Below are 27876 nucleotides of genomic sequence, written 5' to 3' on the forward strand. Positions count from 1 at the left end.
AAACTCAGGATCTGCTCCCTTGTTTCCCCCTCTGCCTTTTCCCTTCTCTACATTGTACATGTTCTTGCCTCCCTTAGCGGTAATTTTACTTGCTTCTGTTATGGTTGCGTCTAGCGGCCCAGTTGGGATCAGGTCTCATTGTGCTGGATGCTGAACAGAGACAGGGTACACTGGAGTTACCAGTCTGGGTCAGACCAGGGGTCCACCTAGCCCAGGAGCCTGGCTCTGAGAGTGGCCAGCACCAGCTGCTTCAGAGGGAAGACACACTGCAGTAGCAGCTATGGACTAACCTACCCCCAGAGGAAGCTTCCTCCTGACCCCCAGTAGCTCATGCCCCAAGGAAGGAGCGTTTGTATCCCTTCCAAAGCATCTTTTAGTATTTATGGTTTTAACTCTGATTGTCCTTTTATCCCTATAAATGTCTAATCCCTTTCTGAATCCTTCTAAGCAACTGACCTTGACAATATCTTGTAGCAGTGAGTTCCATGGCTAACTGTGTTTGCAAATATAGGACATGGTCCCAGCCCCACAGCGCTCAAGTTACGACAAGTCAAACAAGTGGGCTAAACAATAGTGAAGCAGAGTGATTATGGTCACTTAGCCCCTGCTAGGGAGCAAGGTGAGATCCAGTTCATTTTTTTTAAAAGTCTCTTTTTTTTTCCTCCCACGCCCACTGTTTCTCTGCTGTTCTTCTCCTGTCTGATTTATCCTGCCTGTCTCTCCCTCCCACTCTCATGCCCACTTATGCAGAGGGCTGGGAAATTTTACCAGACACCCAGTAGCCACAGGATTAACCTGCCACCCTCCTGTTCCAGGCCCTTTTAGCTGTTGTGAGGATAGGGTGGTGGCTTAGGGCAGGTAGTATAGTGTCTACCTGTCTCTAGTACTCCTTGTGCTTCCCAAGCAGGGTGAAATTGACCTGATTTTTGTCAGTTTCACAGCTGCCCAAGCTGCCTGCCCAGTTCTGAATAGCAGCATGGAAACTGCAGCTTTGGTTAGCTTGCGCTGAGCTGTAACTTGGCAGAGTTCTGAGCAACTGTAGAGGCCCTGGTGCGATCTGTCCAGGGCCATCTTTAGGGGCCCTAGGCCCTCAGGCTGTCCTTGGGGCCCTACGCAGTATTATTAAACTGATGCCCTATGTACCACGGAAGGCGGTCCCCAGCCGGCAGCACTGACCCCAGCATGTCAAGTGGGCACAGCCACCGCCCCGCCTGCGGACCCCCAGAATCCCCCCCCGTTGCTGACACACATCAGCGGTGGCTCAAGGCCGGCTTCACGCTGTCACATGGGGGCGGCATCTTGCCAGAGCCCATGGGTCTCCTGCAGCCCCTAGCCGCTCCTGGCTCACCACGAGCATTTTGGCAGGAAATACCAAGCAGTAAGAACAACAATAATACAAGTGAGTGTGTGCGTGTGTGACAGAGTATGTGTACGTGTGTGTAAGAAAGAGCCAGTGCGTGATAGAGACAGTGAGAGACTGTGTGTGTGTGACTGTGTTGGGGGACTGTGGGACAATCCATGTTGGGGGATTGTGGGAGGCAGAATGTGTGTGTGTGTGAGAGAGACAGTGTGTGTTAGGGAAGTGTGAGAGACAGCGCACTGTCACTTTAAGCCCCCCTTCTCCCTCCCCCACTCGGCCCAGCTCTTTCCACCGCCACTCACAGGGAAGTTTTTCTCCTCCTGTCCTGGCCCTGGGCTGTCCCCACCAGAGACCAAGTGGGGCAGGCAGGGTCCAGGGAGGGCCTCTGCTTTGGCAGCAGTGGGCCGTGCTGCCGTGCCGCTCTGGGCTCCCCGGGGCTGGGGCAGCAGAGCCAGAGGCTGGAGCCCTCAGCTGGCTGGCTGAGGAGCGAGTAAAGGGGGCGTTGGGGTGGGGAAGAAAGAAGCCCGCCAACCCAGTGCGGGGGGAGGGGCTGGAGAACAGAGGAGTCCAGCCACAGCGAGCGAGGGGAATGGTGCCCCAAATTTTCCAGTGCCCTATGCAGCTGCATATGCCTGAGGATGGCCCTGTGTCTGTGTCATAAATATAAAGGGAAGGGTAAACACCTTTAAAATCCCTCCTGGCCAGAGGAAAAACCCTTTCACTGGTTAAGAAGCTAGGATAACCTTGCTGGCACCTGTCCAAAATGACCAATGAGGAGACAAGATACTTTCAAAGCTGGAGGGGGGGAGAAACAAAGGTTTTCTCTGTCTGTGTGTTGTTTTTGCCAGGAACAGAAAAGGAATGGAGTCTTAGAACTTAGTAAGTAATCTAGCTAGATATGCGTTAGATTTTATTTTGTTTAAATGGCTGATAAAATAAGCTGTGCTGAATGGAATATATATTCCTGTTTTTGTGACTTTTTGTAACTTAAGGTTTTGCCTAGAGGGATTCTCTGTGTTTTGAATCTGATTACCCTGTAAGGTATTTACCATCCTGATTTTACAGAGGTGATTCTTTTACTTTTTCTTCAATTAAAATTCTTCTTTTAAGAACCTGATTGCTTTTTTATTGTTTTTAAGATCCAAGGGTTTGGGTCTGTGTTCACCTATGCAAATGAGTGAGGATTTTTATCAAGCCTTCCCCAGGAAAGGGGGTGTAGGGTTTGGGAGGATTTTGGGGGGAAAGATGTTTCCAAGCGGGCTCTTGCCCTGCTATATATTTGTTAGATGCTTGGTGGTGGCAGCAATAAAGTCCAAGGGCAAAAGGTAAAATAGTTTGTACCTTGGGGAAGTTTTAACCTAAGCTGGTAAAAATAAGCTTGGGGGTTTTTCATGCAGGTCCCCACATCTGTACCCTAAAGTTCAGAGTGGGGAAGGAACCTTGACAGTCTGTCTGCAGACTCAGGCAGACATGGCTGGATTGGTTGTATTTGGTTCAAAGTTGGCAGATTTTCTTCATAACCACAAAGATTAATTTTGGTAATGGAATCTGAAGTTCTGCAGCAGTTTATCATATTGCCTGGGAAAATTTCTGACTCAGTATGTCTAAGCATCTGAAAACACTGTGTGTGTGTTGGGGGGTGTTTGTCTTAGTAATTTTTAGCTGTTGCCTGGCCAACAAGCAAACATTATAGTTATGAGTAGGCCTGGTTCTGTGATCCTGGTCTGAAAGCAATTCCTGTTGCATTGTTGAGAATCACTTGATAAGCTCAGGCCCAGTGGTGCAAATACACTGGTGTTAGCTCAGAGTAGCGCCATTGAAATCAGAGCCAGGATCTGGCCCAGAAAGACTGATTCCCCCTTGTGGGGCCCGATACCTGCCGCCCCCGGTGGCCATGGGGGGAAGCTGAGCAGACCCTGCAGACATGCATTCAGCACTGTGTGAAGCAGCGCACAGGGCTTGGTACGGGCTCTGCACTTGGGATTGCAGGGCTGGGCCCACACATGTTGCCAGGTTTGCAGATGTTCTTAGTGTTAGGAAAAGTGCCTCTGAAGCCCTGAGCAACCACAGCTGCTACTGCCTTCTGCGGTAGAAGCTCAGGACTGTTGATATTTCAGCAGTAGCAGGGCTGGACCCTTGGGCTCCAGTGTGTCATAGAATATCAGGGTTGGAAGGGACTTCAGGAGGTCATCTGGTCCAACCCCTTGCCCAAAGGGGGACCAATCCCCAATTTTTACCCCAGATCCCTAAATGGCCCCCTCAAGGATTGAACTCACAACCCTGGGTTTAGTAGGCCAATGCTCAAACCACTGAGCTATCCCTCCCTCACTCTGTGGGTGCTCAGCAGTTCCAGGACCGAGTGCATAAAGCAAAAGGAAGGGCATAATCTGGGGCAGAGTGTTTACAGCTGCAGCGTTCCCCCGGGGTGTGTAGGGATGGTGAGGTCCTGTGGGGCCAGGTAGCTGGACTGTGGTCTAGCCCTGAGTGGCTGGGATGTGAGAGTGCCTGGAACTGCTCTTTCCTGGAGGAGTCAGGTTTGGCTCTTTGGTGGATCTTTGCTGGCTGGTTCAGGTGGGGCTGGAGGTGGGATGTCAGGTGAGGTGAGACCCTCTAGCTCCATGATGGCGCAAGCACCAATGATGGAGGAGGCTGATTTAAGGCAGCCCAAAGGGGATGTAACAGGGGTAAGATGGGAACCAAGCAAAGGGACATGGGGCCGGGGGGCTACTGGGAAAAGCTTCCCAACCATCTGCCCAAGAGAGGGGATGCGAGTCCCATCCCTTGAGTAATTTCAAGCTGATCTGGAGAGAGCCTTAAGAGTAGGCTGTAGGGGCGACTCTGCTCTACCCCCTTCCCCCTGAAGGAGAAGGGATCCCAGCAGTGGGTTTCATCTTCAGCCACTCTGTGGGGTGTGTCTTTAGCAGGGTTTGGCTGCTGCGGTGCTGGTACGGCAGCACTGGGCATTTGTTTTCCCCTGTGGATTCCAATCCCTGCTTCTGCCAGGGTGGAGAGATGAGGGGTGGGGAGAGATTAGCCTGCTGCTGTGCAAGGGGTACACAGGTGTATTGGGGCCCCCAGGAGTGACCAGTGGGTGGAGTGCAACCTAGAGAGAAGTGGTGGGCAACAAGAGAGAGATTTCCCAACCCAGGAGATGTGAGCCAGGTGAAGGGCAGTGACCAACGGACTCAGTTCCTGCCCCAATGAGCTGGAGAGGAAAACTGAAGGGGGCTCTGGCCAGCTGACATACATAAAGAAGCCCAAAGCTTCTCCCTTTGCACTGCCCCTAAAGGACTAGTACAGCAGGCCCTAGAAAACTCCCAGGCCTTGTTGGGTGGAGCTGGGATAGCCCTTGGCACGTCATCTACAAATCAATATTGTGTGAGGTTAGAGGTGGTGGGACGTGCCAGCACTAGAGACTGCAGCCCTCTGTCCACACGCTTCCCTGGCATCCAGCCCATGTACCTCAACCTGAATGGATCACGAGGCAGTTTGGTTCTTGTATGTTTCACTCGTGGGGGATTTTGCACAGCACAGCTGCAGTCTGAGTAGCAGCCCTAGTAAATCTCTCATCTTTTTGATTGACTCGGGGGACACCCAAAGCTTTCATAAAAATCAGATTTGTGAAACTGGTGGGCGGTGCAGTGACTTGCTGCTGAGCTGATGGCTAGGAGGGTGGTTCCTGAAATGGGCTTTCCCTTGGTTCTGAGTTGTAGGATCCAGGGAAGGGATAGTCTAGTAACCCTGACAGCTGCCAGGGACAGGACAAGCAGGCCCTGTGATAGCTCCCCCACAGAAAGCTCAGCCAATGCATCTCCATCCTGATCTGCAGCACCCCTGCTATTCCAGTCCCACACACATAAGGCTCCCCTGGTGTGCCTCAGTTCTAACGGGCAGGACCCCCCTAGGTGTCCTGCTTTGAGCCCCACATGGTGAGACACTGGCCCTCAAGCCTGCCCTGCAGGCCCCCAGCTACAGAGGTCCTGGGCCTTTGCAGCACACAGGTGACTCGTTTCATGGCATTGTATACAGCTGTAGGATTCGAGGATGCAGACAGATGTTCCATACTGACCTTCTGAGACCCACCAAATTCATTTCCTGGGTGATTGCCTCACAGGGGTTTAATAGTCACCCTGTCCTCCTCAGCTGCCCCTAGCCTGGTTTGTGAGTGTCGGGGAGGGGGGACCTTGCTTGCTGGCTGGCAGCTGCTGGGTTTGCTGGGATGCCTGTGGCCCAAGCAGCACCAGGCGGTGAAATGAGGTGCTCAGCAGGCTACTGGCTCTGTGTGCTGGGTCCTGGGGAAGAATGCAGGATGTGAAGCAGACAGGCTGCTACCCTTGGCAGGTAGGAGCCAGTTGGCATGGTTTGAAAGGAGGCCAGAGAGTGCAGGGAACTCACAGCCCAAGACACACCCCAAGCTGAGGGGGCTTGGAGCAGTGGGGAGGGGGAAGTAGAGTGGAGGGAGGGGTGCATGGCAGTGGAGGGAGGAGGTCCACAGTGGGGGGGAAGGAGTGCAGGGCAATGGGGGGAGGAGCACAATGGGGGGGGGGGTGCAGGCAGCATAGGGAGGAGCACCGTGGGGGGAGAGGAGCACAGTGGGGAAAGGGGGTGCAGGGCAGTGCAGAGAGGAGCACAGTGGGGGGGGGAGAGGGTGCAGGGCAGTGGGGTGCAGGACAGTGGGGGGAGGAGCACAGTGTGGGGAGGGGCTGCAGGGTGTGGGGAGAAGCACATGGTGCAGAGCAGTGCAAAGGGGAGAAGAGCGGGGGGGGCATGGTGAGAACCGGGGGACAGGATGTGGGGCAACACCCAAGGTGAAGGGAGCTTGAGAAGCTTTTCCCATCCTGCTTGGAACGTGACTCCTTTTCCCTGGGGAGCTGGGGCCCTAGCTGACACTCGCCAGGCGGGTGGTGGGTAGGGAGCAGCTGGTTCTGGCATTGGCTCTGGGTACGGCTTGCTGCACTGCACAGGGACTAAGGGGTGAGGCCTGCCCAAGCCCTGGAGACTGAACTCCCCCTTCCCGGGTTTCCTGCAGGCCCTGCCCAGGGCACTGGGCCACGGAGGGAGTGGGGACTGTGTCTTCTCACTTCCCGGGTTGGTTTTGCTTGGTGGATGAAGAGCACCAGGCCTGGGCTGAGCTAGGTCCCGGCAGGGCAGGGCCTGTGAGCTCCAGGCTCCGAGCTAGGCCTAGCCTCGTGGCAGACTCTCCAGGGCTGGGCCTGGATGCCTATCAGAGGACAGGGCAGGGGACTCACTCGCTGTTTCTCTCCTGGGGCAATGCTTCCTGCCAACGCTGTGGGGCTGGTGCCAGGCCCAAGCCCAGATATCCTGGCCCAGAGGGGAAAGGAGGGAGCTGCCCAGCGACCACTTTTCATTTTCAGGGTGAACTTTCCTTGCACTGGGATTTCTGTGTCCTGGGACTCCGCAGGGGACTTTTAGGCTGTGGCTCAAAATCTGGCTTTGTCCCTCATGGACCTGCCAGGGCTGGAGAGCTCTCAGGAGGGATTTGCCATTAAACTCCATTGTAACTTGCTGGTCTAGGAGCAGGACTCATGCCAGGAATAAAACTGTGGGGGAAGGACGGATTGCCTTGTGGTTACAGCACTTGTCTGGCGCTCGGGACCCCTGAGCCCAGTTCCTGGATCAGCCACAAGTTTCCTGTGACCTTGGACAAGTCACTTAATGCACTTTGTGCCTTCTCTCCAGATGCAAAACCATGATAACCAAAACCATGATCTGTGGCCTGCGTTGTGCAGGAGGTCAGACTAGATGATCATAATGGTCCCTTCTGACCTAAATATCTATGAATCTATAACCCTTCCCTGCCTCCCAGCGAGAACATTTGTTTGTGCCTTGGAGTCACCCAACACTATGGGGCTGAGAACATGGGAACTATCGAGGGAGAGGAGCTTTCCAGTGGGACAGAGGAGATGGTTACAGTGTAGCTGGACACCCATAACTGGGTTAAAACCAGAACCAGCCCAACGTGTTAGCCCAGTTACAGTGAAGTGGATAGGGTCCGTCTATACTAATTTTGTGTGTTGTAACCAGATCCCTCTGCTTTGGCTATAGTTGTCATGCAGACAGGATCCTAGGGGATGCCCTCTCCCTGCCCTGAGCTGGTGGCATTTCAGATTCTCAAACCTGCAAGAATGATGTAAAAGTTCAGGGTAAAATCCTGGTTCCATTGAAGTGTGTGGCAAAACTCCCATTAAATTCAGTGGGCCAGGATTTCACTCTTCAGGTAGTTTTTAGTGTGCGTGTTTCTGTGCCTCCTCTCAGTGGGGCAGTTAGTGAAAACGGATGGGTCTCCGTCACTTTTGGTTCAGTGTCAGTGTTTAGTTGATTTTGCTTTGTGGCTTTCCTGTGCTAGCAGCCTGCAGCAATGCTTGGGTTGCAAGTGCTGCAGGGGGAGCTTTCTTTGCATCCATTGGAATTTCTGTTCCATTTTGCAGAGCTATTTCTCTAGGTCTTGGATTCCTTAGCAGCTTGTTCTTACCAAGCTTAAATTATGGGGCTAAACTTGACCTGACAGTTGACCTTTAAATAGGGCTGGTGTGTGCGCCCCAAGAGGCGGTTGGTGGTTTTGCTGTGTGGGATAGTTTGGCCAATACAAAGATGTGTGTTTTATGCAATGAAAATGCTAAAGATGCCTTTGCATGTTTCCCGGTGATCCTTGCATCAGCCATGCAGGAGCCTTGCGATTTTGCCAGCCCACGTCTGTAGCACAGCTCAGGAGCATGATTAAAACCCCACATGACCAATCTGTGTCTTCAGTCGTGCTGGAGAGGAATGGGTGTAACCATGTTCACAGCATGGTAGAAATAACAGGGCAGAGCAGCTGTGAAGCTGGGCTGGGTAGCAGGAGAGGGGAGAGGGCTGGCTTTGGGTGAGGGGCAGTGCAGGGCTTCTTTGTGCCACAAGGAAAGGCGTGTGGCTCATCACCTGCTCCTCAGGGGAGAGGAGCTGCTGTCCAACCCTGTTAACCTGGGCTGGTTCCAAGAACCTTTTCTAATCATAGCCCTGACTTCCTGTTTTCCAGAACCTGCGGCCTGGGCTGAGGAGGGACCCAGGGACATTTCAGCTTCCTGTGCTATAGGCCTTCCACTTACTAGGCTTCAGTGGGGAGCTCCAGCGGCTGGAGGGGGGCGATTAGATCTGGAGGTTGGTAATGTCCCCCTCTCCCTGGCCCAACCTGGGGGACATTTTCACTCTTTGCTTGTGTGAGAAACCATCATTAAATCAGATAGTTATGTTCCCCCAGATTTCCCATCTGTGACCCCCTAAAAACAGTGCCCTGCATCTCACTCGGGCTTTGTGCTGCTTCTGTTCTCTGCTTCTCCTCCTCACCTGAGGCAGTCTTGTCATGTTGATTCAGTGCATCCATCCATCCATCCATCTGTTCTCCCCCTTCCCTGTATGTGCCACATTTACTCTCTTGCTCATTCTCCACGCGATGTTTGGGCAGCAGGTGGCACCCGTGGATGTTGGAGTGCCCATGTGGTCGCTCTCTGTTGCTGGAGGAAGTCGGCAAAGCCACAGCCGGATGAGCTGTGCAGCATCTGGGGGGGTAGGGCACAGAGGCTGTCACTCCAGCTTTGGCTCCCTGCAGTTGGTGAACAAGCCTGTCTTGGCCACCAGCGTGGTAGTGGATGGGATCCCAGTCCCTCGGGGAAAAGCAGCTCGTGCCCTGCAGGCTGGATCCTGGTCCCGGGGAATGCCTGTTGGTTTGTGGGGAGCAGGCTGGATCCCTGCTAACCTGACCACTTGCAGCAGCCTGTAGGCCTGGGCTGGGGAAGGCACACCCCAGTTTAATTGTCTGCCTTCTGCCCTCGCCCAAGCATGGCCAGCCGGGGAGACTGCGTCCTTCTCTTGAGAGTCTCCTTTTTATGTTTCTTTGCTTTGGGGGCCAGGGTGCTGGAACAAGGGGGCCAAGGGGTCATGGCTTTTCCACTTTTCACCACGGGCCTGATCCCCTGCTCTTCCTCTTCCCCCCGAGGTCCTGCCCCCCAGCCAGGCTGGAAGCTGGAGCCTGGCCCAGGGAGCCCAGACACCTGTGGAGAGCTGCGGGGAGCGGGGCATGGAGGGGGCAGGGCCATGCCCCCCCCTTTTAGGAAGTGCTCATGTCCCAAGGCTTTCCTATCAAGGCTGAGTTGGTGCGGCACTTCAGAACTCCCTCATGCTCCTGAATGGGATCTGCTCTAGTTAAATGCCCTGCCAGGGATCTGCTTCTGATTACAAAATACAGGGGTCCCCCTTTGAGGGGGATGAGGGACAAGGGAGCCGCATCGTTTCAGAGCCTGGAGAGGCAGAAGGGGGCTCCCCCAGTTAGGAAGGGGTGGAGTCAGGCTGGATATGGCGCATTCTCAGGCCTGAATTTCAGGGGTTACTTCTTTCTCTCTTGGCCGGGTTTGTGTTGGGCTTTTCAGCTTCCCCAGCTCATGTGTCGGGCTTGGGGAGTCCTTGGCAGAGGAGAAGCAGGAGGGGAAATCGGAGAGCTGGCTTCTCTCCCTAGCACTGGCACTGAGATCCGACGGCGGGGAGCACGGTGTAAGAATAGAGCAGCCAAGAGACGTGCATAGGAACAAATCTCTTCCCAACGATAAATAGGGACTCTGGGACCGTAGGCGGTGACTCAGCAGATCTGCAGCCCCCGCTGCTGCCCTGGGCCTTGAGTCAGGTTGATGTGGAGGAGCTGAGACTAAGTGCGGTACAGGCTAGGACACAGATATTGCACACCTGTGGGGACTCAGCACCTCCCAGGATCTGGCTCTTCTTGGATATTTATTTTCACAATTACTTTGGAGGGAGATGTTGTTTTCATACTAATTTTTTTTTTTTTTTTGTAACTTCTGTTTTGAAATGCTGTTGTATTGTCCATAGTTGTTGTTCTGTATATATAATATTTCATCCTGACTAGGAATCAGGGCTCCTGGGTTCCTAACTTCGCTACTGACTCACTGTGTGACTGACTCACTGCCCTGCGCCTCAGTTTCCCCATCTCAAATGAGGAGAGTAATACTAAATAAAGGCCAGGAACTTAACAAGATTCAAACAAGAGATTGGGCATTTATATGGATGACAAGAACATCTTGAGTTGTCATAATTAACAACAACAACAACAATAATTGTGGAAGAGATATTAACCCTTATGCTTTAGGGGTTAAGCCAACCTCTAATATTAGAGATCAGGATGAGAGTTACGTGGGGGCAGATTATCCCACGTCTGCTCCTCTGGGGTTCTTACACCTTCCTGTGAAGCATCTGGAAGTGGACACTGTCACAGACAGGATACTGGGCTAGATGGACCCCAGGTTGGATCCATTCAGGCAGTTCCTATGGGCCTATCCTCACCTTCTAAGGGTTTATTGGGAAACTTAATTCAATCCTTGGAAGAAAGGTGCGCAGGGAGGAGCAAGGTACCAGGCAGCCTGCAGAGCTGCCATGCCCTTTCACTAGCCCAGGAGCAAAATCTACTTGGACATCCTTGATGATAGTGGGGAAAACCCCGCGTAGGAAAATCCCAGAGAGGGAGTGGACTTCTTCTTGGCCGCACTGAGACTGTGTAGATGTGTTCCCGGTGCTGTGGTGTCTGGGCGGCACCAGTGCATTGCAGTGGAGACGCGAGTCCCCCGGGCTGCAGGAAACGCGAGCCAGCCGCTCTGGTCAGTAGCGGTAGAGGTGCATTGTTGTAATAGCAGATGAGTGTAAATACCTTTCCTGGCAGCACAGTGCTGTAGGAATGAAATCCGAATAGCCCCACCAACCAGTTCCTCTCCCCCTTCCCGCTCCCAGTGCCTGCTCTGTCACGAGGAGCCGCATTTCCCAGCTCTCAGGGCTGCTGGCGTGAGGTTCAGCAGTGCCCTCAGCTGATCTGCTAATCAGTAAAAGGATCTCCGCAGCCTTCCCCATCGTCCGCCAGGATCTCTCACAGACTGGATGCGTGAGTCGCGCAGCAGACGGGTGGGAGCTGGGGAGTGATTAATGGGACTGGAGGGGGCTGTGTTGAGAGCCACGGTTGCTCTGATGGCTGGGATTTGGAGTGAGGATGCAGGAGCCACTGGGGAAAATGAATGCTTTATTACTGAGCCATTCCTGGAAAATCATTGTGTTCCTCAGCTGCTCCCGGAGTTCAGCGCAGAGCCAAGCTGCTGCGCCAGGCCATCCCAGGCATTTGGTGCCCTAACAGAACAGGGATAGCTGACATGCAGCTCCGAGACGGAGATCCTGGGAGCTGTACAGTGCAGCCTGCAACCACCTTGTCTGTGATCCGGAAGGGTGGTCTGTGGGCAGTCATGCATGCTGGGATCCAGTCTCTCTGGTGTGCACTTTTGTGCTATGGATGAGGGCAGCTGGAAATCTGTTCTGTGCCAGCTGGGTGCAGCATACTGAGTCTGGGAAAGATGCAGAGTTGGTCCCCAGCTGGACAAAAATAGGGCACCTTGCTTCCTTGGGATTGACCTCTTGGAAAGTGTTTTTAAATCCAGGCTTCCTTAGCATTTGAACACCCTTTGATGTCACAAGAGGTGTCTCCTTTGCAGCTCTCCCGGCTCGGAGCCAGGAGCACCTGTACTCTAATTCTGCCTCTGCCACTGGCTCAGTGTGTGGCCTTGGGCCAGTCACTTCTGTTTGCATTGCCAAGCACCCAAAAGCCCATTATGCAGTGTGGGTACAAAAGCAGATGAAGACACAGTCCCTGCCCTAAAGGGCACATAATCTAATTTAAACCAGGACTCCTAATAGACAGTAGGAGGGAAGCACAGAGGACAGTGATAAGGGTCCCATGGATGAGCTCTGTGCATTCCGTAATGGGGCTGAATCATTTGAAAGCACTTTCTCTCCTTCTCTTACTAAGTAGCTAATTTCAGCTCTGCCCAGCTGCCCTGCAAGCTGGCCAGTGTTACTGGGAGATTGTAGGCATCTGTGCACAAGTGGGTTTTGGGGAGGGTAACAGTCGTATGGATCGGGGTGGCACTTCTGGCATAAGGGTAGTGTGTGAAAAAACAGATGGTGGGAAAAGCTGAGAGATGGCACTCAAGGCTGTCATCGCTTGGGGAGTGAAGGGGGCAGATAAAAGAGCAGAGTTAGGCAGGGCCTTGATATGATGGCAAGAAACCTGAATCTTCTGCACAGTGGAAGAGTTCACAGAAGGGGTGACATGGGGGGTGTGATGGGCAAAGAGAGTTATTTTAGCAGCAGCATTTTTTATGGACTGGAGATAAGGACAGGTGTCCATGAGGCCTCAGACTATCATAGAATCCTAGAATACCAGGGTTGGAAGGGACCTCAGGAGGTCATCTATTCCAACATCTGCTCAAAGCAGGACCAATCCCCAACTAAATCAACCCAGCCAGGGTTTTGTCAAGCCTGACCTTAAAAATATCTAAGGAAGGAGATTCCACCACCTCCCTAGGTAACGCATTCCAGTGTTTCACCATCCTCCTAGTGAAAAAGTTTTTCCTAATATCCAACCTAAACCTCTCCCACTGCAACTTGAGACCATTACTCCTCATTCTGTCATCTGCTACCACTGAGAACAGTCTAGATCCATCCTCTTTGGAACCCCCTTTCAGGTAGGTGAAAGCAGCTATCAAATCCCCCCCCATTTCTCTTCCACAGACTAAATAATCCCAGTTCCCTCATCCTCTCCTTATAAGTCATGTGTTCCAGTCCCCTAATCATTTTTGTTGCCCTCTGCTGGACTCTCTCCAATTTGTCCACATCCTTGCTGTAGTATGGGGCTCGAAACTGGACACAGTACTCCAGATGAGGCCTCACCAATGCTGAATAGAGGGGAATGATCACGTGCCTCGATCTGCTGACAATGCTCCTACTTATATAGCCCAAAATGCCATTAGCCTTTCTGGCAACAAGGCCACACTGTTGACTCATATCCAGCTTCTCGTCCACTGTCACCCCTAGGTCCGTTTCTGCAGAACTGCTGCCGAGCCATTCGGTCCTGAGTCTGTAGCGGTACATGGGATTCTTCCGTTCTTAGTGCAGGACTCTGCACTTGTCCTTGTTGAACCTCATCAGATTTCTTTTGGCCCAATCCTCCAATTTGAGTTTGGCTGTCTGGGTGGGAAAGCATGGAGATGCTGAGGAGCAGTAAACAGCAGGGCTTGGACACGGCTTGGGGGGAAGATGGGGGAAGATGTCCCTCAGGCCTGTAGTCAGGGAAGATGGTGGGGTTTGAACAGTGATGGAGAGAGTGGAGTGAGGCCGGGCTGAAAGACATGTTAAGTTGAACCTGACAGCAAGACATCCCGGAGATGTCAAAGAGCCAGGGACTGGATGGAGGGAGATGAGTCAGGAATGGGAAGGCAGCTGTTGAGTCGTCAGTGTAAAGATGGTAAATGAAACCATGTGAATGGATTAGAAAGATCACTCAGAAAGAGGGGGCAGACATCCTGATTAGCTGGAGTGACCCACTGTCATTTCTACCGGGGATGGTCTCTTGGCAACATTTTTAACATCCATAATGGGTCTTGGGAGTCCCATTTGCAATAAATAGCCATAGTGGGATTGGAGTGCCCAAGTCACAAGCTAATGGCCCTAGTGTCTGGGGTGGGGTCGGGGGATATGATTTCCACCCAAGGGGCAAATGTTGGGGAAAAATCCAGCCTGTCAGCTGGATAGTTGCCCAATGTCAACTATGATTTTTTTCCACCCCCTACTGGAGAGGCAGTATGGCCTCGTGGCTAATGCCCAGGATTGTGACTTGAGAGACCTGGGTTCTGGTCCTGGCTCTGCCACTGATTTACTGGGTGACCTGGGCAAGTCAGTTCCCCTCTTTGTGCGCCAGTGTCCCCACCTGAATGGTGGTGATGGGCATGCTGACTGCCTTTGGAAAGCGCTCTGAGATGTGCAGGTGAAAAGCTGTTCACTAGATAGTATTTTTTTTTTTCAAACCCAGTTTCTGAGAGTGCCCCCTTTAATAGTGAGGCTTCAGCGAGGCACTACCTGAGAGTCTGGATAATTTGCAAGTGATAACCCTGGTGATACCGGTACCTGGTGTGCTCCTGTGGTTGCTGATACAGAGCCTCTTGTATCCTCTGATCATTGAGGAATCCAGTTATCACCTTTTTCTCCTGTGTCAGCAGGTATCTTGCACATCTTGGGTATTTCAGACAAATCTCTCTTTCTCTGGCCCAGACAGACAGTCTGTTTCCACAGCTTGTAATTGTGTCTCTGCTGTAGGGTAACAGTTTTTGCTGCCTTCCTGCTGTTCCCAGGTAGACTGCATGTCCAGACGGCAGTGTGGACAGTGGCTTTGTGTGTGTGTCTTAGGCAAATTTCTGTCTCTCTTGTTTTCCTTCCAGTGCGTATTTGTCTAGTCTGTTCTTTTTGTAGCTTTGAGCAACTGCAGTCTTATGAGAGGCAAAACCTTGTCTGGCTGATAGCAGGTGTGCTGGTAAAACAGATCCTTTTCTCTGGATATTTCTGAGTTCCAGCAGGGCTGGACGCAGACCTCTGTCTCGGTTAGTTTCTTTGAGGGAGATTTTCACTGTCTGGATAACTCTCTTGGCTGTCCCGTTACCCTGGGATACACTGGCAAGGAGGTGATGGCAGGTCAGGGCAAATTCCTGAGATTCTGCGCCTGAGAGTGGGTCAGTAATTAGAGGCGTTGGTAATTTCAGGTCTTGCTGATTGTGATGGGATCTGGGTAAGCACTGAGTGCTGCTTGTGTCCGATAGTTTGACGTCTCCGTGAATTTGCTAGTAATGAATAAATGGGTACTTTGCCAACCTGAAATAAATCTCTCCCCAGCTTTTGCTTCAGTCTCTTTGGCGCGTTTTGATATTGTGTTGCCTCGTTTTGGTTTTGCTCTTGGGAAATGATTACATGCATTACAGCAAGCAGGCATGTCTCTTACTTGAGCAATTGTTTCAGGCAAGAACAAAATCTCTCTTGGCCTTCGCTTGCGTTTCTCGATACCTTGATGATGGCAATGTGTTTTTTGTTTGTTTTTTTTACTGAGCATCTTTTCTCAGAGCTTCTGGAACAGTCAAGTCTTTTTCGTTGCCTTCCCTAACTGGCCAGTGTGGTTTCAGTTTCAGGTCTCATGCTGCTGGCCTTTCCTTGTCAAACTGATGATTCACGCTCATTCTGTTTCAATGTGAGATTTTTGCTAATTTTTTAAATACTAATAGTCAGATGCCTCCGTACTTGACTTTCACGTTCATCAGTCTTGGCATCAGGTGATGTTGATCTATTTACTTCCCTAGTAAGGGAATCCAATTCTTGACTGATTTATATTCCACATGGAGGTCACGTCTTTGATTGTAGTTAGTGCAAAAGAAACTTTGTGATGGCTTGTGATCAATTCTACAGTATTGTTTCCTTTCCCATGCAGCTAATCTAATCCATCCTATCTGCGCATGACTTTCAAACAGTCAGTCGCAATACTCAACCTCTCCTTTTCAATCTGGACAGTTTCCTTCTCCTTTGTTTAGGGTTCTCAGTGTAAATGCAAGTGGCTACTGTTCTGGTATAAGGGGCTTGCATTCGGTCTGTCAGAAGTGGCAGCTGCAACTGGCTTAATTAAACGCTCTTTTAAAACTAGCAGATTACTAATCAGTGATGCAGGCCTTGATCCTGGAAAGGGTTATGTATATGTTTATCTTTTACCCATGTGAATTGTCCTATTGACTTCAGTGGGACTGGTCATGTGCTTAATAAGGTTAAGCCCATGTTTAAGAGCTTCACAGAAGTGGGGCTTTAAACTGCTATTTATGTCAAGTCATTATGTTGTTTTCACTTTTCTGAGCTTCCTCTAAAATGGTTTTTATTAGCCAATGATAGATTTGGAATGAATTTTTCCAAATAATTTATCATCCCCATAAATTTTTGCCTCCACTTGACATTGAGAGATGAGGCATTTCAGTTTATCTGGATCAGCCATTGAGGTAAATTTCAGTTGGACTTTGGTTTTTGGGTTTTGAAAGGGTTTTTGAGTTTTGGTGTGTCTCCCTCACTGTCTGCCAAACTTGCCCAAGTCTTTCATTGCCCAGACTAAATTAAAACATTATTCACTTTATAACTTGAGCACCTTGTAATCCTTGAAAAATCTGTGCCGTAACACTTTGAAATACTACAGGAGCAGAACTAATACCTACGGGGCGAATTCACTGCAACTTCTAATATCCAAATGACATATTACAAGTCACTAGCTTAGTGCTTGATTCATCTGACTCCTCTTGCCAAAATGCATATCATGCATCTAATACTGAGAATGTTGCGTTTTTTTCTTGAGAGAGTTTAGCTGCTGCTCCTTGAACAGTTTTCAGTGGATTACGTTTCCATTTATGTCTTTATTTAAATCATACGGCTCAGAGCATATCTGCACTTATGTTTGGCTTTTCAGTTACAGCCCTAGAATGAACCCGAGATGTAGGTTATTTGGATTTTGTACAGCCCCAAGCTTTTGCATTTTACAAAGCTCAATTTTTATCTTTTCATTCAGGGCAAATGGATTTGATTTTATTTATTTATTTTTATTTATTTATTTTGTCCTGGATGGATCACCAGTGTTGCTGATTCCTCTGTCCTATCATGTCACGTTCAACCCATATGTGATATCGTGGCATTTGCAGCAAACAGCCTTGAAACGGAGGCTAGAAAATTAGATTCGTTAACTACATCAGGCGGGGAAGTGAAAAATCCACACCCTGAGCGGCTTAGTTAAGCCAACCTAAGTCCCCATGAGGACAGCAATAGGTCAGTGGAAGAATTCTTCCTCTAGGGGAGGTGGATTCCCTATGCCGATGGGAGAATCCCTCCTGTCGGTGTAGGTATGTCTACACTGAAGAACTACAGAGGCACCGCTGTAGCGTTTTAAGTGTAGACAAGCCCTGAGTTTATGGTTTTTAATCCTACCCCAGCTGGAATATCAGTATTAACTGCTTGGAAAGTTATGAAGTGATCCCAGTTCTTAGAACAAGCTGCCATTGTTCCGTGTCCTTGGATTTAGGTCCGGGATAGGACATCAGCTTTCCTTTAGGTCGCTAGGCAGGATTCTTAGCTACTCTCCTATGTAGTTTACTTGCAATAACACTGCATTTTACTCCAGCAACCAGTTTAAAGGCTGCTGCTCTTTCCTCCCACTTGCTGAAGCCATCCCTTGAGGATGGGGCTTAGAGAATTATTTGTGGGTGGAGCTAAAATGTGACTCTCTGGGAGTGTCAGTGGGTGACTTGGTGACATGCAATGCCCAATTTCCAGGGATGCTCCTGATTCTGGCATGCTCTCCCAGGCACCGAGTAACGGGTGTGTGCCACGGGGCCAGGGCTGCCGATTCTCTTACATTCGTAGTAAATGAGGCACTCCCATGCGGCCCTGCTGAGACTGGGCCCTTTGTGCTAGGCACTGCACGGACATACAGGAAGATGCCAGGCAAGCCTCTCGGGCAGTCCTGCTTTTGCAGAGTCCAGTACTTGCACAGAATTGGACCTGAGGCGTCCGACAGGGGACGCCATTTTAAAGAGCGTGCCTCTCCACCCCAGCTGGCGGGACCTTGCACACATGGTCACGCTGGCAGGAGTGGAGCAGTGAAAAATGCCCCTCCCCTCCATGTGGCCTGCGTGTGAGGTCCCACTGCACAGGAGGTGGGTGCCATTTTTAAGAGTTTGCTGCCCTACCCCCACATAGCGTGACCTCGCACGCACTGTGCATCCGTGGTCACCTGGGTAGGGTCTTGGCAGGGGCAGGCTTACACCATTCCCAGAGGTACCGGAGTCTCTGGGTGAATGGCCACCTTATAGGAGACAGACCCTGCCCCAAAGAGCTTGCAGTCCAGTGCAAAGCATGATGGTGAGTTTGGGATGTAGGAGCTGGAACGGATCCTCCCCAAACAGCCATTGGCTGGGCCCAGCCTGGGTTCGCACTGGTGACCTACAGGCCCAGGGCTCTTAGAGCCCTGAGGGATCCAGTGCCCGTAAGCACCCACGTTACACCTTGGGGGATGAGGCTGCTTGGTGGGAAGATGAATGTATTAAATCAGGTTCTGCCCTTTTGTGGCCCTGTCACAGGCAGGGTCTGCTCCGCTCTGGGCACAGGAAACATCTCCCACCTCTCTGCTCTGTCTCCAGCTGGTTCTGAAAGGGACAGCTCCCACTGATAACAAACAAATGCAATAGTGAAACACCTTTTAATAGACCATCCAAATTCACTGCTGAAAGCAGTGCTTTGCCATATAAAATTCTTCCCACAGCTAAGCCAGCTTCCCAGGTAAATATATTTTTTCTCCTCCATAGTGGGTCATCAACAGGGTTTAAACCCACACTCTACAGATCCACAGCACAGACCTGTTTCCCGTTAGCTCTAGAAGTAACTGCTTGGGAAGGTGTGTTGTTCCCCTTGCGTGGACTGGCCCATACATGCTGGTGGGTTACAGGTGTGTGAGCTGGCAATGGCTCACGTGGGCAGCAGGATTCCTGGCTCTGGGAGCGGACGGCAGTTGAGTGATTCCAGACAGCAGAGCCAAATGTCACAACACTCCCCAGCTGGGTTACTTGTGGGACTGAGCTTAGGAGCTCTGAGTGCAAACATGGGAGCTGTACCACTGAAGCTAGCAGCGATGTAGTATTGGAGTCACAAACATCTACGTGGACAAGTGGCTAGAGAGTAACACGAAGCTGCCCTTTGTTACTGTGGGTTTCAGAAGCCTCTAATTTGCCATGTTCCTTCTAACAGTCTATGGGTCTGTCTTCACTGCAATTATCCCATATGATTGGCACTTGGGTTGGCGTAGCCCAGGTGTGAGCAGCTGCGCTGCAAAACCCTACCTGGCTTACCATGTCCTCACGGATGCTGCACTCCCTGTGTGTGTCACTAGCATGTCAGGGGAACATCCACATGGTGGTTTGTACTGCAGCAACCTGAGCCGTTCTGTGATTCTTTCCCTGTGAGTTGTGGGAGAACTTCTCTGTCCTGGCATGTGAGGGGCATGGTGGGAAGGCATTGGAGGACTGGCAGCACCTCTGCGGCATCCTCGTCACAAAGTGGGTAGGTTACCAGTGTTAGCGGAACCTGGGTTCTAACCCTTCCCCCAAGCTGGGCCAGCTAGCCTGGGGTGAAAGCAATGCCACACTCAGGCCAGAGGGATTTGGGGGGTGGGGTGGGGCGGGGCAGGCAAGCATCTTGGTAAGAAGCCAGGATAAGGCTTGGTCTGCACTACAGAGTTAGGTCAATATATATATGTCAACCTAACTATGTCAGTGTCTACACTACAGCCATGCTCCTGCCAATGTAAGTGCTTTAGTACACCGACATAGTATCAGAGGGGTAGCCGTGTTAGTCTGGATCTGTAAAAGCAGCAAAGAATCCTGTGCCGTGCATCCGACGAAGTGGGTATTCACCCACGAAAGCTTATGCTCCAATACATCTCTGAACCTTGCTCAGGGTTTAGCTGATCGCCGTATTTGGGGACGGGAAGGAATTTTCCTCCAGGGCAGATTGGAAGAGGCCCTGGAGGTTTTTCGCCTTCCTCTGTAGCATGGGGCACGGGTCACTTGCTGGAGGATTCTCTGTTCCTTGAAGTCTTTAAACTATGATTTGAGGACTTAAATAGCACAGATATAGGTGTGAGGTTTTTTGCAGGAGTGGTGGGTGAAATTCTGTGGCCTGCGTTGTGCAGGAGGTCAGACTAGATGATCATGATGGTCCCTTCTGACCTAAATATCTGTGAATCTATGAATCTCTTAGTCTATAAGGTGCCACAGGACTCTTTGCTGCTCCTACCCCAACATAGTAACTCCTCCTCCATGAGAGGCGAAGGGCTTATGTTGGTGTAGTTAGGGTGAGACACTGTGTTCCCTACATGAGCTGTTGGCTGACTTGTCAATTGCACAGCTCCACAACGCCCCACCGCTCCAAGCCGGGGGTGGGGGGCAAGAAGCTCGGAGGCAGCTGGGCTCCTGGCATGGAGCGTTGGTGCTCAGCACCCCACGCTGCCCCTCTTCAGTCAGTGGAACCACCAACAGAAGAAGGGTAGTGTGGATATCACCTAACGTAGGTCAACTTAAAATTGTAGTGTAGACATGCCCTAACTCTGCAGAGCAGACAGATCCTACGTGGCAAAGTGGAGGAGACTTGGCTGTGTTACAGAAGAGCCCTGATTCTGTTCCTAGCTCTGCCTGAAGTGGGCAGGTTCTTACACCAGGTCTTAACAGTTCACTTGCATGATCTACACATGAGTTAATGCTGCTCAAGTTAACGGAGCTCAAGGGAGAGAGGCCACGCTGTGAAGTCGCACACAGCTTGCCCAGAGTGATTGGATTAGCAGCAGTGCGGTTGTGCTAACTCCCGCGATAGCCCAGACCCTGATGGGCCAGCCAACTGGAGTTAAAAGTGCTTTCATACTCACGAAGGGGTTTTGTGTGTGTACGGGGCAGTGGGGCAGAAGGGGAGTGAAAACAAGCCCTTGAGCTCAGTTATCTGTTGCCATGTCTACACTACAGGGCCCATGTCAGCATGACCCCTGCAATGTCAACAGAAGGAGCTTTTCTGCCCGGAAGTAACTCTACCTCCCCGAAGGATGTGTCAACAGAAGCACTTTCTCCTGTTGGCTTAGCTGCACTGGGGGCTCTGCCAGCATGTGTCACCTAGGGGTGTGACTAGCCAATGTAGCTCTGCAAGCACAACTTTTTAGTGTCAGCCTGGCCTGTAAAATGGGTGAATGATGTTATGAGAGCTGGGTTCAGAATAAGGGTGAAGAAAGGGCACAGAACTTGCAACAGCAGGCAGCGGAGGAGCTGGGGCTAGAACTCATGGTCTCTGAGCTTGTATTTTAGTGGCCCTTCCCATGTCTCCTGGGCATGGCACGTAGGAGTTTCACTCACTGTACTTTGCTTCCCTGAAATCTTGTGAAAGCCAAGATTTCTCACGTCCTCACAGGAATCATAGAATATCAGGGATGGAAGAGACCTCAGGAGGTCATCTAGTCCAACCTCCTGCTCAAACCAGGACCAATCCCCAACTAAATCATCCCAGCCAGGGCTTTGTCAAGCTGGGCCTTAAAAACCTCTAAGGAAGGAGATTCCACCACCTCCCTAGGTAACCCATTCCAGTGTTTCACCACCCTCCTAGTGAAATAGTTTTTCCTGATATCCAACCTAGATCTCCCCTACTGCAACTTGAGACCACTGCTTCTTTTTCTGTCATCTGCCACCACTGAGAACAGCCTAGCTCCATCCTCTTTGGTACCCCTCTTCAGGTAATTGAAAGCTGCTATCAAATCCCCCCTCATTCTTCTCTTCCGCAGACTAAACAATCCCAGTTCCCTCAGCCTCTCCTCATAAATCATGTGCCACAGTCCCCTGATCATTTTAATTGCCCTCTGCTGGACTGTCTCCAATTTGTCCACATCCCTTCTGCAGTGGGGGGACCAAAACTGGACGCAATACTCCAGATGTGGCCTCCCCAGTGCCAAATAGAGGGGAATAATCACTTTCCTCGATCTACTGGCAATGCTCCTACTAATGCAGCCCAGTATGCCATTAGTCTTCTTGATAGCAAGGGCACACTGTTGACTCATATCCAGCTTCTCATCCACTGTAATGCCCAGGTCCTTTTCTGCCAAATGGCCGCTTAGCCAGTCAATCCCCAGCCTGTAGCGGTGCATTGGATTCTGCACTTGTCCTTGTTGAACCTCATCAGATTTCTTTTGGCCCAATCCTCCAATTTGTCTAGGTCACTCTGGACCCTATCCCTACCCTCCAGCGTATTCCCCCATCTTAGTGTCATCCATGAACTTGTTGAGGGTGCAATTCATCCCATCATCCAGATCATTAATGAAGATGTTGAACAAAACCGGCCCCAGGACCGACCCTTGGGGCACTCCGCTTGATACCGGCTGCCAACTAGACATGGGGCCATTGATCACTACCTGCTGAGCCCGACGATCTAGCCAGCTTTCTATCCACCTTATCGTCCATTCATCCAGTCCATACTTCTTTAACTTGCTGGCAAGAATACTGTGGGAGACTGTATCAAAAGCTTTGCTAAAGTCAAGATATAGCACATCCACCGCTTTCCCTGTATCCACAGAGCCAGTTATCTCAACAAATATGTATAGCAGGGGCCATGATCCTATTGTTAATGTTGCCAACAATCATGCAAACATCTCATCAGACAGCCCAGATTTTATTTATTTACTCGTGTCATTTTTTGATCCACCTTCAGTTGCCACAAGGTGTCCAGGTGCCGCTTGGGCCCACAGCCGTCTCCATGCGGGTATCAGGTCACTCCCATGGCTGCCTCCTTGCAGGGAGGAACTTACGACTGAGAAGGGGAGAGAGAGTAATAGCTCAGGGCAGACAGGCAGTGGGTGGTGTGTTATGATCCTGAAAAATTATAACTCAGTTAATTTCTGATCTGCAAGTAAATGAAGAAATGCATATTCATCAACTATGCAAATTAGACAGTGGCATTTGCATTAATTCTCCAGCTTTGTGGCCCTTCAGCCTTACAAGGTATGGACGTGAAGAACCACGTTTTCAAGTAGCTTCTGATTTTTGGGTGCCTGCCTTGATTTCTGGTCCCAGCTTGAGACACTTATGGCCGGACTTGCAAGTGCGCTGAGCACCCACATCTTCAGATGTTGTCAATGAGAGCTGTAAGTGCTAGAAATCCGGCTCAGGGTGTCTCATGTCAGGCAATGCCGAGTCAAGGCACCTAAAAGCAGAGGTCACGTGCGAACAGAGCTGTCAGTGAGGTTTTGAGGCAGAATGTGCAAGGGTGAGCGTAGATAGCGTTCGGGGCTAGGCCTGTGAAATCCTCCCTTCCTGTATCCCCAGAGGGACTCCCTGGTAAGGAGGGAGAGCTGCTAAGAGATCTCTTGCTTGACGACTCAACTGAGCATCGCCTGGAGAGAGATGGCCATGGTGACCCTGCACAGGTGTTTGTGGGTGTAAAACCCAAGGAGGGAGAAGGAATGATTGTTCCAGCTGGTGGTTGGGGTAGGATGTAGGCCCACCTGTCTGGCTCCTCATTCCCTGCCGGGGGGATCAGTGTAGTGCAGAGATGGGGTGCAGGATTAAAGAAAAACACATGCCGTGGCCACCCTTGTGCTCTCTCAGTTGCAATGACCAGAGGTGAGTTAGGGGCCCGAATGTTGCTGTTGAGGAATGGGATGCGCGTAACCTCAGGGCTAGGCTAGCTGTGTTAGCCATGGGTAGACAGCGGGACAGAGAAGAAGTGCAGGGCCAGCCCCATGGAAATCCATCCTGCTGAGGGAGTGGGAAGAACGTTAGGGGTCTGTGCTGTGAGGAGAGGGGTCGTGTTCCTCCTAAATGGGCATGTCGGAGCTATTCGGCTGCACCATCGTCTCCCTGGGGACATTCTGGGAACCTGTTCGCTGGGGGCTCTGCCATTCCATTGCACAAAGCCCAGGGAGCCGATTGCAGGGGACTCTTCTCTCTCTCCCTCCTCCCACCCCCCCCCCCCCGTGCTGGATTAGATGGGCCCTAACTAGTCTCTGCTTCTCTACTGAGAGGAGCTGGTGAGATCTGTGGGGCAGTGGGTTCCTGCTGAGCCATGAAGGGGTATGAGGTGGTGTGGGCTGTTACTGATTCGTTGTCTTCCAGGTCTGTTGTGATCCTTCATCATCCCACACTCTCTGTGCAGGGATGGTCTGGGGAAGGCACCCTCCATCTTGGTTACCCCCTGAGAGCCACAGGGCTTTCCTGCATGGGGCTTAGGGGTGCCGTCCTCATCCCACTCTGACCCCTTGGGGACTCCTCCCACCTGGCCCTGCTTTGCCTTCGACCCTCAAATGTTGTGTTGTTGCCACTATCTTTCCAGCCAAAAGGATCCTAGAGCAGCTGCTCCTTAGCACCCTCCTGCTCCATCAGGATCTGGGTTTGATTGCCAGGCCTGGGGGTGCTGCAGCTCACCCCAGCCAGGCAGCGTCCCTTGTCTCCCAGGCCCTTGAGCTGGAGGTGGATGGCTCCAGTGAAGGGACCAGAGGGTGGTCTCTAGGGAGTGAAGGGGGAATCCTTATGGCTGTGGGAGCCCTGCTGCCCGAGATGGCGACTACACTGAACCCCAGGGCCATGCTGGTGGGGGAGAGGGGCACCCTTCTGCCTCACAGGCCCTTTCATAAAAGACCAACACAACCGGGCCATCGCCCTTCCTGGGGCAGGAGGGGCAGCCTTCTGCTGCTGTCAGCTGGCACCTGGGGGCAGGACCCCCACATTGTCACCTGCTGCCTACAGGGGACAGAGGGGCTGCCCTGAAGCAGAGGCCCCGACACTGATTTCATGCACTGAGCCTGACGAGATGGGCCGGGGCGTGGGCCTGGTGTGCGGAGCAGGAGAGGATAAACCATGCACAGATGTGTTGAATAAACCCACTGCGTGTGCCCCTGCCCCATGGAGTCGGTCCCAGGCCCGTAGCGGTGTCCGGGAGCAGGCTCTGGATAAAACTCATGTCATGTCAAAGTTCCAGCTCTGGCACCATCTGTCCTGCATGGGGAGGAGGCTGGGCCTGGCAGGGAGTGGGTGGGTGCGTGACCTAGCCAGGCCTTGCTGTGTGGCACCTACTGAGCTGTGGAGGGGGTAACGGAGCCCAGCAGCAAGTGCCACACTGTGACCCTCTCTCTGTTTGCCTCCTTGCAGAATGGCGGAGCCTCGCTTTAACAACCCCTACTTCTGGCCGCCCCCTCCCACCATGCCCAGCCAGGTAAGACCCCCTCCCTACCCTGCAGCAAGAGAAGCGAGGAGGGGCAGCTTTTTGCAGTCGTGGGTGAGGTCCGGCTGCAGAGCAGCACGATCCCAGGTAGTGGCTGTTGGGGGCTGTGGCAGGGCCAGCCGAGACCCCGGGAAGAGCAGTGGGCAGGGCCACGGCCGGGAGGGACTGACCCCTGGGGAGAGTTTAAGGTTGCTAAAGTCCTGTGGCAAGTGGCGATGAGAGACCATGTTTCAGGACCCACGGAGCTGTTGGGCTGGGGAGCCAGGGAAGGAAGCCCCTTTGCGAGGCTCAGGGGTAGACGAGAAGGGACCATCCGGCCCTGAGCTCCGGGGGGTGGGGTGCGCGCGAGAGAGTGCATTAGATGAGCTATTGCCTCTGCTCCGTCTGCAGCGTCTATGGCAGGTACCCCAGCTGTGGCTGGCTGGGCGAGGGGCAGCCTTTGGCAGGCATCCCAGCGCAGAACAGTGTGCCAGCTAGCTTGGTGGGTGGGTGGAAGCTCAGGGCCACATGCTGGCGTAGGATCTGCCAGTGCTGGGGGCCCCACTGCATGTTGGGACGCATGCAGCTCCAGCAAGAGTCTGGCTCTCTTTCCCCCAAGCAGTCGCAGAGGTGGGGCCGCGGGTGGGAGCACCCTTCCCCTCTCCACATGTGGATTTGCAGAGGGGGGGCCATGCCCCAGAACAGTGGCACAGTTGGGGGGTGGGAGCTAGTGTCCCCTCGCCTGTGCTGTGCCGGGGCTGGCAGTTTCCCTGTGAGGCCAGTACCTGCCATGCTCCCGTGCCTCTGGCAGTGACATGTGCATCTTGCTTTCCTCGTCCCAGCTGGACAACTTGGTTCTGATCAATAAAATCAAGGAGCAGCTGATGGCAGAGAAGATCCGGCCCCCTCACCTGCCCCCAACCTCGGTGTCCTCCCAGCAGCCCCTGCTGGTGCCCCCCTCGCCTGCGGAGAGCAGCCAGTCCATCATGTCCCTCCCCAAACTGCAGCAGGTCCCAGGGCTGCACCCACAGGCCGTCCCCCAGCCTGACGTGGCCCTGCATGCCCGGCCGGCCACCAGCACGGTCACAGGTAACCACAGCCCAGCAGCACCGTGGGGAGCAGCGTGGGGGGGGAGGGAAGGGAAGGGAAGGGGCTTCCGAGCAGGGTTAGAGGGGTAGGGATGTGCATCTCTGCCCAGGCAGGAAGGGACAGGACTCCAGAGGAGCGGGGCCCCCTGTGTTTGAGGGAACCCAGATTACCTGGCAGGATCCCTAGGCAGAGGCTGGCTCTGCCCCCCAACTCTTAGGCCATGCTCACCCCCTTGGCAGGACGATCTGTTTCACCCGCTGCCCTTTCTGCCGACGGGGTACGGAACCTCTCAGTGCTATGTTTCTGCCACATGGAACCCCCGTGTGCTATGTTGCAGCTGCAGGGGGTCCCCTCCTGCCTCCATTATCAGGGGCTGGGAGTTTTGGGGGGGCAATGGGTCAGCCCCCCCCCCCATGGCTTGGGTCCCCTAAGTGGGATCAACTGTATCGGGGAAGCCACGCCTGTCCGGGGAGCTCCCTGAGATGGGAGCTTAGTATCCGAAAGATGGCTGGCCCCTGGGGGAGAAGGGCGAGCTCCATCCCTGCTGAGCTGCGTGCCAGTGACCCCCCACCCTCCCCCTTTACCTCTCAGGCCTGGGGCTGGCCTCCCGTGCCCCCGCGGTCAGCACCTCGGAATCCAGCACTGGTACCAGCACCCCCTCCACCCCAACCTCCACCAGCCAGAGCAGACTCATCGCTTCCTCGCCCACCCTCATCTCAGGGATCACCAGCCCCCCACTCCTGGACTCCATCAAGACAATCCAGGGCCACAGCCTGCTGGGGGCGCCCAAGTCAGAGCGAGGGCGGAAGAAGATCAAGGCGGAGAACCCGTCGGGGCCACCCGTCCTCGTGGTGCCCTACCCCATCCTGGCCTCAGGCGAGACCGCTAAAGAGGGCAAAACCTACAGGTTGGAACATACACAGCAAAGTGCCACTTCTTCAGCCCCAGGAGCCCTGGGCTGGCGGGCAGCCCCCACACCAGCTTGGCTCTGCTGGCTGCTCCCTTCCCTCTGCTGAAGGAGGGGCACCTGGCATGGGAACAGCCCCTTTCTGTTCGGGTGCCACCCTATGGCCTTCGTTTGGCCAGGCCTCTACTGAGGTGTGGCCCCACCCTCCATGCACCACCCTCTGTGCCAGAGTGGGGCATGAGCACAGGACTGGCACCCAGGACTCCTGTGTCCTAGTCCCATCCTTAGGAGGGGGGTGGGAATCAGGGTGACTGGGTTCCTTCTGTTCCTGGTTCTGACACTGATTCCCTGGGTGACCTTGGGCAAGTCGCTTCCCTTTTCTGTGCCTCAGTTTCCCCATCCGTGGAATGTGGCGCTCACAGTTGCCTGTCTTGTGGGGGACAGTTGTGCGGACTGAAAGGTCAGATGGTCCCCTTGGCTACTGACCCAGTGCTGGTGAGCGGAAGTTGTGCTCCCCCTCCAGCTGTCCTCAGTCTCTGCATTGTTAGCTTCTGCAGCCATGATGCTGCTGTGGGACCCATCAGAGACTGGCTGCCCTGCCCCACCACACTGGCTTCCCATGGACTTTCCCCTTGCTCCGCGCAGCCTACAGAACAGTGTGTGCCCATCACCAGGGAATGGGACAAGTCTTGGGTAGGAAGCCAGGCCTGTTCGGTGGATCTGGCCCATGGCAGCCAGGCCGGAGTTACTCCCAGGGCAGGCCGGGGCTGCAATGGCCTCATGTCCCGCACTGTTCTCAGACCCCGGTCCCTGTAGCACTGCAGGGCATGCCGTCCTAGAGCTGGCAGCATGTCTC

The 27876-nt window shown here is 52.8% G+C and overlaps 1 protein-coding gene across 14 annotated transcripts in view; it reads left to right on the top strand.

The window, feature by feature from the left end:
• ZNF362 (zinc finger protein 362) overlaps positions 1 to 27876 on the top strand; it is a 51222-nt gene that overhangs the window by 14318 nt on the left and 9028 nt on the right. For 13 of the 14 annotated variants that reach the window (XM_075121192.1, XM_075121191.1, XM_075121195.1 and 10 more), the window contains 3 exons: positions 24973 to 25036; positions 25867 to 26113; positions 26705 to 27020. In XM_075121192.1, the coding sequence (XP_074977293.1) occupies positions 24973 to 25036; positions 25867 to 26113; positions 26705 to 27020 (627 nt within the window). Of the gene's footprint in view, positions 1 to 8396; positions 8519 to 24972; positions 25037 to 25866; positions 26114 to 26704; positions 27021 to 27876 lie in introns of all 14 variants that reach the window. The other variant, XM_075121200.1, reaches the window with a different exon arrangement.

Source organism: Caretta caretta, chromosome 18 (assembly GCF_965140235.1).
Source record: "Caretta caretta isolate rCarCar2 chromosome 18, rCarCar1.hap1, whole genome shotgun sequence".
Taxonomy (NCBI): domain Eukaryota; kingdom Metazoa; phylum Chordata; order Testudines; family Cheloniidae; genus Caretta; species Caretta caretta.